Here is a 13,577-nt window from a genome sequence, read left to right on the forward strand (position 1 = left end):
GCAGACGCTTTTGTCCAAAGCGACTTACAAGTCGGCTGGGGCCACTACTTTTACATATGGGTGGCCCCAGCGGGAATCGAACCCACGACGCTTGGCGTTGCAAGCGCCATGCTCTACCGACTGAGCCACACAGGACCACTTCTCTCAGTCTCACTTGGGTACCCACGTTGGTGAGGTTGTTGGGGGTCTCTGGGAGGGACGTCCCGTCTCCTGACTGTCTCTCTCCTGGAGCCAGCCTCATCCCCATCTCCACTGTATCAGTACGGATCCCTACAGGAAACATACTGCATTAGGTTTCAGCCATTCCAAAAAAGCTGTCTTTCTTAATACCCATTCACTTGACTGGGTAGGTTTAAGCAAAAGCTTCACCTAGTGTCAGAAATATTTATTTCATGCTACTTCTGACAATACTGATGATGATGGTGATAATAATGATGATGATGACATTGCCACTGATAGTAATGATGGTGCTACTTCTACTGGTGATGAAGATGATGATGAAGAACAAAGACAAACGCAAGTACCCATCCCCAGGTGAGTGCCGATGATGAGGTCGTCAGAGCTCCGCCCACGCATGCTGGCCCTGTAGGCGGTTCCTGTCACTCTCATGGAGCTGCTACGGCGATGGGGCTCGGGGGCGGGCTCTGGCTCAGGTGGGGGGGCTGGCGCTAGAATACACACAGCGTGTGTATGTCAGTGTACACACACACACAGACAGACACACTGGCACAATCACACATTTACGTTGTCTTTCACATCTACACATACACCCACCAAAATCACAAATGTACACGTAGATATCACATTTACTCACATAAGCACACACACAACCACACTTCCCACAACCCACCTGCAGCCTTGTAACCGAGGAAACGTGATATCTTGCTCTGGCAGTGCTCCTGCTCTTCGTAGGTCAGAAGCTGGTAGACAAACCGCCAGATCACCTGCTTGGCTGGCGTGTCCAACACCGGGAACACGTCCACAATCAGAGTGTCAACATTCCTGTCGCCACGGAGGAGGGGGCAGGGTTAGGGTACTCTGGCTGTCTAATCATCACAACCAGTAGGTTATCTCTTCTTTCACACTCAATCTCTCTTTCAATCTCTCTTTCACTCAACATATTTTGTTTCTTTCTCTGATTTCTCTCACTTTCTCACACTCTACCTCTCTTCCTATCCTTCCCACCCTCCCCTTCTATCCCCCTTCCTATCCTTCCAACACTCAACTTCCCTTCCTATCCTTCCCTCCCTACCCCTCTACCTCTCTTCCTATCCCTCCCACCCTCCCCTTCTATCTCCCTTCCTATCCTTCCCCCACTCCCTCCCCCTCAACTTCCCTTACTATCCTTCCCTCCCTACCCCTCTACCTCTCTTCCTATCCCTCCCACCCTCCCCTTCTATCTCCCTTCCTATCCTTCCCCCACTCCCTCCCCCTCAACTTCCCTTACTATCCTTCCCTCCCTACCCCTCTAGCTCTCTTCCTATCCCTCCCACCCTCCCCTTCTATCTCCCTTCCTATCCTTCCCTCCCTCCCCCTCCCTTCCTATCCTTCCCTCCCTCCCTCCCCCTCCCTTCCTATCCTTCCCTCCCTCCCTCCCCCTCCCTTCCTATCCTTCCCTCCCTCCCCCTCCCTTCCTATCCTTCCCTCCCTCCCTCCCCCTCCCTTCCTATCCTTTCCTCCCTCCCTCCCCCTCCCTTCCTATCCTTCCCTCCCTCCCTCCCCCTCCCTTCCTATCCTTCCCTCCCTCCCCCTCACCTATGCTGGAAGAAGCTCTCCAGGGCCTTGCAGATGGTGTATCTCTCCTGGATGGTGAGCAGGTGCTCCAGCTGCTGTCCGAAGGTGCGCCCCTGGACCCTGATAGAGGAAGGCAGGATCTCAGCCACCCACTGCAGGGAGTTGAGCACTGGGGAGCGGGGCACGCCTCCACCCGGGGACGCCCTACCTGGCCCTCCTGGCTGCTCTGGCTCGGCTAGCGTGAAGGTGGGGGGGCCTTCCTCCACGACCAGGGTGGGCATGGCACCGCTGCCTTGTAGCATGGAGACGACCTTCTCATGGGAACAACTCCTTCAGACACATATAGAGATAGTGTCAATATACTGCAGACTCTCGACCATGATCACTACTACGCTCTTAGAAAAAAAAGATGCTATCTTTGGCTGTCCCCATAGGAGAACCCTTTGAAGAACCTGTTTTGGATCCTCATTAAACAGAGGGATCTATAATGAACCCCAAAAAGTTCTACATAGAACCAAAAAGGGTTCTACCTGGAACCAAAAAGGGGATTCTCCTATGGGGACAGCCAAATAACCTTTTTGGAAAAAAAAATTCTAAGAGTGTACTATACATCTCTATACAGTAGCATGGACACCACATTCTAATGGAAACAACTAAAAAGCCCGGAACCAAAACCTTATATTGAAGTCTCTATACAACAGTATCTAAGGCTCTGATCCCTACCACAAACTACCACTGCAGAGGAAAGTACTCTGCTGTTCATCCACACTCTAAGTAATTAACAAATGAATTCAATACAACACAGCTGTCAGGTAATGTTTTTCCATTTATCCATTCATCTAGGATGAACAAGTTGTATTAATCCATCACTACAACAGTGTGAGATATGAACACTGGTTTCAAAATCCAAATCCCCACAAAGCATGCAGTTAGCTACATGAGTTCAACAAAGAGCACTAGCCGGAATTAAATACAACAAGGGGAGGTTGGCATGACAACATACAAACAAACGTAAATGAACCAGTAAATCATATGTTTCTATATAAAACGATTAAGCCTGATTTAGAATGCTGTCTAACCGCATGTCAAGTCCGTTGAGGAACAAGATACGGTCTCCAGGTTTGAGCCCCGCCTTATCAGCTGGACTCCCTGGAGAGGGAGAGAGAGACAGAGAGAGAGAGAGACAGAGGGAGAGAGAGAGAGAGAGAGAGAGAGAGAGAGACAGAGAGAGAGAGAGAGAGAGAGAGAGAGACAGAGAGAGAGAGAGAGAGAGAGAGACAGAGGGAGAGAGAGAGAGACAGAGGGAGAGAGAGACAGAGAGACAGAGAGAGAGAGAGAGAGACAGAGAGAGACAGAGAGAGAGAGAGAGACAGAGGGAGAGAGAGAGACAGAGGGAGAGAGAGAGACAGAGAGAGAGAGAGACACAGAGAGAGAGAGAGAGACAGAGAGAGACAGAGAGAGAGAGAGAGAGACACAGAGAGAGAGAGAGAGAGAGAGAGAGAGAGAGAGAGAGAGAGAGAGAGAGACAGAGAGAGAGAGAGAGAGAGAGAGAGAGAGAGAGAGAGAGAGAGACAGAGAGAGAGAGAGAGAGACAGAGAGAGAGAGAGAGAGAGAGAGGGGGGGGGAAAGATAGAGAGAGGGGGGGAGAGAGAGAGAGAGAGAGGGGGGGAGAGAGAGAGAGAGGGGGGGAGAGAGAGAGAGGGGGAGAGAGAGAGGGGGAGAGAGAGAGAGACAGAGAGAGAGATACATAATATAGGCTACAGAGTCTGTGCTCTGAAAGCTTCAGCTCATAGCTGGTGTGAACCCTGTGGCAACACAATGTCTACACAGCAATATGACATACGGGTTGACAAAAAATATGCCTTGATTGGCACCAGTCTGTGCATTTGACACTTGCCCACATGATGCATTATAGACTTATTTTCACTGTATTATTGACTGTATGTTTGTTTTACTCCATGTGTAACTATGTGTTGTTGTATGTGTCGAACTGCTTTGCTTTATCTTGGCCAGGTCACAATTGTAAATGAGAACGTGTTCTCAATTTGCCTACCTGGTTAAATAAAGGTGAAATAAAAAAAATAAAAAAATGTCTTGTGTGTGTGTGTATCCATGTGTCTGTGTCATGCCTGTCTGCACGCGCACACACACACACACACACACACACACAGAGCTCTAAGCAACCTACCTGGGATGACTGAGTCGATCCAGACAGGTGCATGGCCCCTGAGGGTGAATCCAAAACTTAGGTTCCCTTTGCAGACTCTCACCGTCCTGCAGTACAGATAGAAACACAACACACATGAATGGATATGGCCTTGGTAAGATGTCTCACTAACCCTAACCCTTGGTAAAGTGGTTCACTAACCCTAACCCTTGGTAAAGTGGTTCACTAACCCTAACCCTTGGTAAAGTGGTTCCCTAACCCTTGGTAAAGTGGTTCCCTAACCCTTGGTAAAGTGGTTCACTAACCCTAACCCTTGGTAAAGTGGTTCACTAACCCTAACCCTTGGTAAAGTGGTTCACTAACCCTAACCCTTGGTAAAGTGATTCACTAACCCTAACCCTTGGTAAAGTGGTTCACTAACCCTAACCCTTGGTAAAGTGGTTCACTAACCCTAACCCTTGGCAAAGTGGTTCACTAACCCTAACCCTTGGTAAAGTGGTTCACTAACCCTAACCCTTGGTAAAGTGGTTCACTAACCCTAACCCTTGGTAAAGTGGTTCACTAACCCTAACCCTTGGTAAAGTGGTTCACTAACCCTAACCCTTGGTAAAGTGGTTCACTAACCCTAACCCTTGGTAAAGTGGTTCACTAACCCTAACCCTTGGTAAAGTGGTTCCCTAACCCTTGGTAAAGTGGTTCACTAACCCTAACCCTTGGTATAGTGGTTCACTAACCCTAACCCTTGGTATAGTGGTTCACTAACCCTAACCCTTGGTAAAGTGGTTCACTAACCCTAACCCTTGGTAAAGTGGTTCACTAACCCTTGGTAAAGTGGTTCCCTAACCCTTGGTAAAGTGGTTCACTAACCCTAACCCTTGGTATAGTGGTTCACTCACCCTAACCCTTGGTAAAGTGGTTCACTAACCCTAACCCTTGGTATAGTGGTTCACTAACCCTAACCCTTGGTATAGTGGTTCACTAACCCTTGGTATAGTGGTTCACTCACCCTAACCCTTGGTATAGTGGTTCACTAACCCTAACCCTTGGTAAAGTGGTTCACTAACCCTAACCCTTGGTAAAGTGGTTCACTAACCCTAACCCTTGGTATAGTGGTTCACTAACCCTAACCCTTGGTATAGTGGTTCACTCACCCTAACCCTTGGTAAAGTGGCTCGCTCAACCTAACCCTTGGTATAGTGGTTCACTAACCCTAACCCTTGGTAAAGTGGTTCACTAATCCTAACCCTTGGTAAAGTGGTTCACTAACCCTAACCCTTGGTATAGTGGTTCACTAACCCTAACCCTTGGTAAAGTGGTTCCCTAACCCTTGGTAAAGTGGTTCACTAACCCTAACCCTTGGTATAGTGGTTCACTAACCCTTGGTATAGTGGTTCACTAACCCTAACCCTTGGTATAGTGGTTCACTAACCCTAACCCTTGGTATAGTGGTTCACTAACCCTAACCCTTGGTATAGTGGTTCACTAACCCTAACCCTTGGTATAGTGGTTCACTAACCCTAACCCTTGGTATAGTGGTTCACTAACCCTAACCCTTGGTATAGTGGTTCACTAACCCTAACCCTTGGTATAGTGGTTCACTAACCCTAACCCTTGGTATAGTGGTTCACTCACCCTAACCCTTGGTAAAGTGGTTCACTAACCCTAACCCTTGGTATAGTGGTTCACTCACCCTAACCCTTGGTAAAGTGGTTCACTCACCCTAACCCTTGGTAAAGTGGTTCACTAACCCTAACCCTTGGTATAGTGGTTCACTAACCCTAACCCTTGGTAAAGTGGTTCACTAACCCTTGGTATAGTGGTTCACTAACCCTTGGTATAGTGGTTCCCTAACCCTTGGTATAGTGTTTCACTAACCCTAACCCTTGGTATAGTGGTTCCCTAACCCTTGGTATAGTGGTTCACTAACCCTAACCCTTGGTATAGTGGTTCACTAACCCTAACCCTTGGTATAGTGGTTCACTAACCCTAACCCTTGGTATAGTGGTTCACTAACCCTAACCCTTGGTATAGTGGTTCACTAACCCTAACCCTTGGTATAGTGGTTCATTCACCCTAACCCTTGGTAAAGTGGTTCACTAACCCTAACCCTTGGTAAGGCGGTTCACTAACCCTAACCCTTGGTAAGGTGGTTCACTAACCCTAACCCTTGGTAAGGTGGTTCACTAACCCTAACCCTTGGTATAGTGGTTCACTAACCCTAACCCTTGGTAAGGTGGTTCACTAACCCTAACCCTTGGTATAGTGGTTCACTAACCCTAACCCTTGGTATAGTGGTTCACTAACCCTAACCCTTGGTATAGTGGTTCACTAACCCTAACCCTTGGTATAGTGGTTCACTAACCCTAACCCTTGGTGAGGTGGTTCACTAACCCTAACCCTTGGTAAGGTGGTTCACTAACCCTAACCCTTGGTATAGTGGTTCACTAACCCTAACCCTTGGTAAGGTGGTTCACTAACCCTAACCCTTGGTAAGGTGGTTCACTAACCCTAACCCTTGGTATAGTGGTTCACTAACCCTTGGTATAGTGGTTCACTAACCCTAACCCTTGGTAAGGTGGTTCACTCACCCTAACCCTTGGTATAGTGGTTCACGCTTTAGGGAACAGACTGGTGAAATGACATGGAAACAGAACATGTGAAAGTGATTGAAAAAGGACAGCTGTAGCCATGCATCATTGTGTCCCCCAACCTGCACCCCCACCCTGCCTTAATATATGGCTTGTTACCATAGAAACTCCTCTGGGTAATACTTGGGTTTAGTATGTCATCTAAAAATGGCGTTGAATTGTCTCATTTAAAACCTATTAGAGATGGAGGGTCTGCAGTAAACACTCTCCATTTCAGGTGTAAACACATAAAAACATGCAGCTGGAAAGTAATAATGAGGTTACAGCGACTCTACCTGCTGTACTGAAATACATTAATCACTTCAGTGATTGGATTCATATACGAGAAACACTTTCAGAGATTGTGTCCCAAATGGCAGCCTATTCCTTATTTATTGCACTACTTTTGACCAGGGTCCATATGGCTATAGTCAAAAGTAGTCCACTACATAGGGAATAGTGTACCATTTGGTACACATTCAGAGTCTTGTACACTAGTTACTTTATATCCACAGCCAGAGTGAACAGCCCACCCTGCATTCACTTAAACATAAACCTAGACAGATACATCCCTGAGGGATAATGTTGCTTCATTACTTGTTTGGCTAAGTTAGGCCCACAGAAAAAGATGGGCATCCTTACTTCCTCTTTGCACTTCCGTGGAATTATTTGGATGATTTATTTAGTCTGTTTGTTTCTCTCTCTAAGTATTTATAGTCTACTCTAGAGCATTAATATTCAGTGTTGTACTGTTAGAGCAGGAAGCCAGCATCAAGGCCCTTTCTATTCTTAAAGAGTGACACTACCTAGAACTTTCAGATATGCACCCTTACGGGGAAAAGCACATCAATTTCACATGAACACGTGAAGTGTTCCAAAAACACGTTTTCATGTGATGACATGTGAGAACATGTAAAGCAACATGTGATAACACAAATCTACTTGTGAAATCATGTGTTTTTTTTCTGTAAGGGCAGGTACAGTCAAAGCAAGGCTTCAAATAGACAGTGATGTGTCTATTTGAACACACTCCTACACACATGCCATGCTAGTATAGTAATCCCTGTCAAAAGTGATACATTTAGCTGTAAATGTTAGCTAATTAAGTAACTGACTGGACTGGAGAGGAGAATTACCTGAAGCAGGGCAGTTTCATTAATGGCTAGAAATGACATGCCTTGAGAATAACATTTATGTGATGTATTTCTTCAAACACATTGAATCAACATACAGTACCAGTACATTTTTATTTATTTATTTATTTCACCTTTATTTAACCAGGTAGGCAAATTGAGAACACGTTCTCATAGGCTGCAACATTATAACACAGAGACTCTGTCTGGGCCGTTTCTCCAGATGACTAACTGATTCCTTCTATAACACCTGATCCAACATATCAATCATCAGCCAGCGAGGGCTTATCATCATAGTCAACTAAAACTCTGTACTATCATTGGCTAAGGCTAGGGTGGTCAACTAAGACTCTCTACTATCACTGGTTATGGCTAGGGTGGTCAACTAAGACTCTCTACTATCATTGGTTATGGCTAGGGTGGTCAACTAAGACTCTGTACTATCATTGGCTATGGCTAGGGTGGTCAACTAAGACTCTGTACTATCATTGGTTATGGCTAGGGTGGTCAACTAAGACTCTCTACTATCATTGGTTATGGCTAGGGTGGTCAACTAAGACTCTCTACTATCATTGGTTATGGCTAGGGTGGTCAACTAAGACTCTGTACGATCATTGGCTATGGCTAGGGTGGTCAACTAAGACTCTGTACTATCATTGGTTATGGCTAGGGTGGTCAACTAAGACTCTGTACTATCATTGGTTATGGCTAGGGTGGTCAACTAAGACTCTCTACTATCATTGGTTATGGCTAGGGTGGTCAACTAAGACTCTGTACTATCATTGGTTATGGCTAGGGTGGTCAACTAAGACTCTCTACTATCATTGGTTATGCTAGGGTGGTCAACTAAGACTCTCTACTATCATTGGTTATGGCTAGGGTGGTCAACTAAGACTCTGTACTATCATTGGCTATGGCTAGGGTGGTCAACTAAGACTCTGTACTATCATTGGTTATGGCTAGGGTGGTCAACTAAGACTCTGTACTATCATTGGTTATGGCTAGGGGGGTCAACTAAGACTCTGTACTGTCATTGGTTATGGCTAGGGTGGTCAACTAAGACTCTGTACTATAATTGGTTATGGCTAGGGTGGTCAACTAAGACTCTCTACTATCATTGGCTATGGCTAGGGTGGTCAACTAAAACTCTGTACTATCATTGGCTAAGGCTAGGGTGGTCAACTAAAACTCTGTACTATCATTGGCTATGGCTAGGGTGGTCAACTAAGACTCTGTACTATCATTGGTTATGGCTAGGGTGGTCAACTAAGACTCTGTACTATCATTGGTTATGGCTAGGGTGGTCAACTAAGACTCTGTACTATCATTGGTTATGGCTAGGGTGGTCAACTAAGACTCTCTACTATCATTGGTTATGGCTAGGGTGGTCAACTAAGACTCTGTACTATCATTGGTTATGGCTAGGGTGGTCAACTAAGACTCTCTACTATCATTGGTTATGGCTAAGGTGGTCAACTAAGACTCTGTACTATCATTGGTTATGGCTAGGGTGGTCAACTAAGACTCTGTACTATCATTGGTTATGGCTAGGGGGGTCAACTAAGACTCTGTACTGTCATTGGTTATGGCTAGGGTGGTCAACTAAGACTCTGTACTATAATTGGTTATGGCTAGGGTGGTCAACTAAGACTCTCTACTATCATTGGCTATGGCTAGGGTGGTCAACTAAAACTCTGTACTATCATTGGCTAAGGCTAGGGTGGTCAACTAAAACTCTGTACTATCATTGGCTATGGCTAGGGTGGTCAACTAAGACTCTGTACTATCATTGGTTATGGCTAGGGTGGTCAACTAAGACTCTGTACTATCATTGGTTATGGCTAGGGTGGTCAACTAAGACTCTGTACTATCATTGGTTATGGCTAGGGTGGTCAACTAAGACTCTCTACTATCATTGGTTATGGCTAGGGTGGTCAACTAAGACTCTGTACTATCATTGGTTATGGCTAGGGTGGTCAACTAAGACTCTCTACTATCATTGGTTATGGCTAGGGTGGTCAACTAAGACTCTGTACTATCATTGGTTATGGCTAGGGTGGTCAACTAAAACTCTGTACTATCATTGGTTATGGCTAGGGTGGTCAACTAAGACTCTCTACTATCATTGGTTATGGCTAGGGTGGTCAACTAAGACTCTGTACTATCATTGGCTATGGCTAGGGTGGTCAACTAAGACTCTGTACTATCATTGGTTATGGCTAGGGTGGTCAACTAAGACTCTGTACTATCATTGGTTATGGCTAGGGGGGTCAACTAAGACTCTGTACTATCATTGGTTATGGCTAGGGTGGTCAACTAAGACTCTGTACTATAATTGGTTATGGCTAGGGTGGTCAACTAAGACTCTCTACTATCATTGGCTATGGCTAGGGTGGTCAACTAAAACTCTGTACTATCATTGGCTATGGCTAGGGTGGTCAACTAAAACTCTGTACTATCATTGGCCGACTGGCCAATTAGAGCCTAATTAACACTATAGGACAACACCAAGCCAAGGCGAGCTGTTACTGTGCTGGCCTGGTTACTCATCCACCATCGTTTCTGGTACCATGCAATATGGTTCGGTACGGATCTGAAGTGTGAATCAGGCTAAAGACTCTTACCTGCGAAGGGCTGCAGCGTTGCCAGCGTGTCCTGCGGTGAGTGAGGTGGTCTTCCTTAGGCCACGGATGGGGGGCATCACGCCCTCCTCGGCATGCGTTCGGGGGACAGAGCTGGCCCGGGTGGACACCAGCAGGCGCTCCGGGTGGTCCTCGCTGCGGCTTCGGCGCAGGCGGTTGCGGCTGGGGTCGCTGAAGCTCCGCCCTTTGAGCCGGCCCATCAGGCTCTGGGACACAACGTCATCGAAGCGCTCCCGGTGCTTTTTGGGGATGAAGATTCTGGCAAACATGGAATAATAACATGAAACACTATTCTGTTACTGGCAATGGTCTTACCTACAGTCAGAGACAGCGAGGCTGCTAGAGACTTAGAAGAACCAGCACTGTTTCAGAGGAGAGAGAGAGAGAGAGAAGGAGAGAGAGAGAGAGAGCGCGAAGGAGAGAGAGAGAGGGATAGAGAGAGAGCGAAGGAGAGAGAGAGAGAGAGAGAGAGAGAGAGAGAGAGCGCGAAGGAGAAAGAGAGAGAGAGCGCAAAGGAGAGAGAGAGAGAGAGAGTGCGAAGGAGAGAGAGAGAGAGAGCGCGAAGGAGAGAGAGAGAGAGAGAGAGAGAGAGAGAGCGCACGAAGGAGAGAGAGAGAGCAAAGGAGAGAAAGAGAGCAAAGGAGAGAAAGAGAGAGAGAGAGAGAGAGAGAGAGAGAGAGAGAGAGAGAGAGAGAGAGCGCAAAGGAGAGAGAGAGAGAGAGCGAAGGAGAGAGAGAGAGAGAGAGCGAAGGAGAGAGAGAGAGAGAGAGAGGAGTGGTTCTTCCTTTTCTTTGGAATCCTGATAGCTGTCAGTGGCTCCTCCCCCTAGGGTCCAGTCCACTCTAAAGCTAGATATTTGGGGCACCACAGGCTACCAACCAGGAACCCTGTGGTGGTTCAGTAGGTGCTCCTTGGAGAACACAACAGACTATAACAGGGTGGTGAACACAGACTCAAGAGACAGACACAGAGGGTTTCAATCCAAATCCTCCAGAAGCTAGTAAACACCATCCAGTACAGCAAGCCTTGATAGAACACAGATAGCATCCAGGTTGAGAAAAGGCATCTCAGTTGATGGTGAAAAGCTTATAAATCCCATACAATGTTCTTTACAAACACATTTAGTTTAATCAGCATAAAGGAGACAGAATCAGTTAGGCTATCAGATGAGATGAGTTCTGTACGCAGCTTGGCATCCACATAACTGATGTGAAATCATCATCAGCAGCAACTCTCTATCCATAGAATCCCCTGGGAGAGAGTTGAGCGAGGTGAGACAGCAGATAGGGGAAGAGAGGAGGTAGGTCAACAGCAGCTCTACTGAGTGATTATCTGTTGGTGGAGATGAGGATAGTGTAGACGCGTCCCTGAGTCTCTCTCACTAGCAGCTCCAGGCGTGAACGCCCTGAAGAAGTGACAGCAGCACACAGCTACTGTACGGGAATGAGAGCAGACACAGTCCCTCTGTATACCACCTCTAGAGAGAAAACTCCCCCTCTATCCTTCTCTCTATTTTGCTATTTCCCACTCCATCCCTGCTCTCTCTTGCGCTCTCTCTCTCTTGCGCTCTCTCTCTCTCTCTCTCTCACTCACTCACTCACTCACTCACTCACTCACTCACTCACTCACTCACTCACTCACTCACTCACTCACTCACTCACTCACTCACTCACTCACTCACTCACTCACTCACTCACTCACTCACTCACTCACTCACTCACTCACTCACTCACACACACACACACACACACACACACACACACACACACACACACACACACACACACACACACACACACACACACACACACACACACACACACACACACACACACACACACACACACACACACACACACACACACACACACACACACACACACACACACACACACACACACACACACACACACACACACACACACACACACACTCCGTCTCTCTCTGTCTGTCTGTCTCTCTCTCTCGTAAGTATTGGATTGTTTCCATCAAATTGAGCTACAATACATTTGCAGATGAAAAACTACACAGCTGTCAAACTTCAAACACAACTGTATAATGTTCCCTCTATAGCACACATTCCACTGTTGAGAATAGAGTGATTCAACCAAGCAGAGGAAAGACTTGTCTGTTTCCAAGTTACATTACAGTTTACATAATATGTCAATTATACAGTAGATTGTCTTCCAACACAGTAATGAAGACGCAAAGATCTAGTACGACCAGTCCTTTGTAAACCTATAGTGAGTTTGTTTTAGAAGAGGAAAACTGTTGTAGTCCAAACATTGCCAATGTGGGTGCAGGAATAAAGCACGGGAGCAGCATACACTATCTTTTTGGCACTGGAATAGACATTTTGGGATATGCCTTGACCACTTACACACTATCCTTAAATAATCAGCTGCCATTGTGGTTAGAGTGTTGGCCCAGTTAATCCACTGTTCCCAGGGTACCGAAGACGTGGATGTTGATTAAGGCAGCCCCCCACACCTTTCTGATTCAGAGGGGTTGGGTTAAATATGGAAGACACATTTCAGTTGAATGCATTCAGTTGTACAAGTGTTTAGGTATCCCCCTTTCCCATGTATTTAGAATAGCTTGTATTCCGTTTTCTTGATTGCTGAGACAATAGGGTTGACACTGTCTGATATGCATTAGAGCAGCTCAATTATAGAAGGAGAAATTGGCACCTACTGTATCACACCATTATACTAGTGGATTATAATAGTCAGATAGACAACACAGACACTATAATTACATGCTTCCCAGCCAGCCAGCCAGCAGCCATCCATCCAGACAGACAGCCAGCTAGTCCTGACCCCACCACCTTGCCTCCTACGCACACCCTGCCATGCAGCCGCGTGCGTGCGTGTGTCCCAGAGTGATTAACCAGCAGAGGGGCAGACGAGGGCGCTACAGCAGAATGTTATCCTTTGTGGAGAGCTCTCCAGTCACCTAAAGAGCAAAGCAATAGTGGAGCACAACAGACATTTAGCCAACATGGAATGCAGCCTGATTAGGATCATTGGAAATGTATTAACATAATAGCAGACTCTGTGACTGGGAGATGTGCGGCTGGTTGAGGACAGGTGTGTGTGTGTGTTTGTACGTTTGTGTGTGTGTGTTTGTGTGCCCCAAACTGCTCCTTAAGTATCAACACATTTAGATACACAATATGTAACACAATCAACACCAAAACGGACCCTGTCATACTCCTCCATACCTTCCACCCTGGAGAATACAGAAGGCTGGATGAGGGGTGGGATTGCTAAAC

The 13,577-nt window shown here is 46.5% G+C and overlaps 1 protein-coding gene across 8 annotated transcripts in view; it reads right to left on the reverse strand.

Moving 5' to 3' along the window:
- grid2ipa (glutamate receptor, ionotropic, delta 2 (Grid2) interacting protein, a) overlaps positions 1 to 13,577 on the reverse strand; it is a 57,577-nt gene that overhangs the window by 17,938 nt on the left and 26,062 nt on the right. For 7 of the 8 annotated variants that reach the window (XM_055912487.1, XM_055912488.1, XM_055912490.1 and 4 more), the window contains 7 exons: positions 10,286 to 10,561; positions 3,923 to 4,008; positions 2,814 to 2,883; positions 1,756 to 2,064; positions 851 to 1,002; positions 525 to 668; positions 167 to 270 (listed from right to left, as the gene is read on the reverse strand). In XM_055912487.1, the coding sequence (XP_055768462.1) occupies positions 167 to 270; positions 525 to 668; positions 851 to 1,002; positions 1,756 to 2,064; positions 2,814 to 2,883; positions 3,923 to 4,008; positions 10,286 to 10,561 (1,141 nt within the window). The remainder of the gene's footprint in view (positions 1 to 166; positions 271 to 524; positions 669 to 850; positions 1,003 to 1,755; positions 2,065 to 2,813; positions 2,884 to 3,922; positions 4,009 to 10,285; positions 10,562 to 13,577) is intronic. The other variant, XM_055912491.1, reaches the window with a different exon arrangement.

The sequence above is a fragment of the Salvelinus fontinalis genome, unplaced genomic scaffold, assembly GCF_029448725.1.
Source record: "Salvelinus fontinalis isolate EN_2023a unplaced genomic scaffold, ASM2944872v1 scaffold_0173, whole genome shotgun sequence".
NCBI classification, from domain to species: domain Eukaryota; kingdom Metazoa; phylum Chordata; class Actinopteri; order Salmoniformes; family Salmonidae; genus Salvelinus; species Salvelinus fontinalis.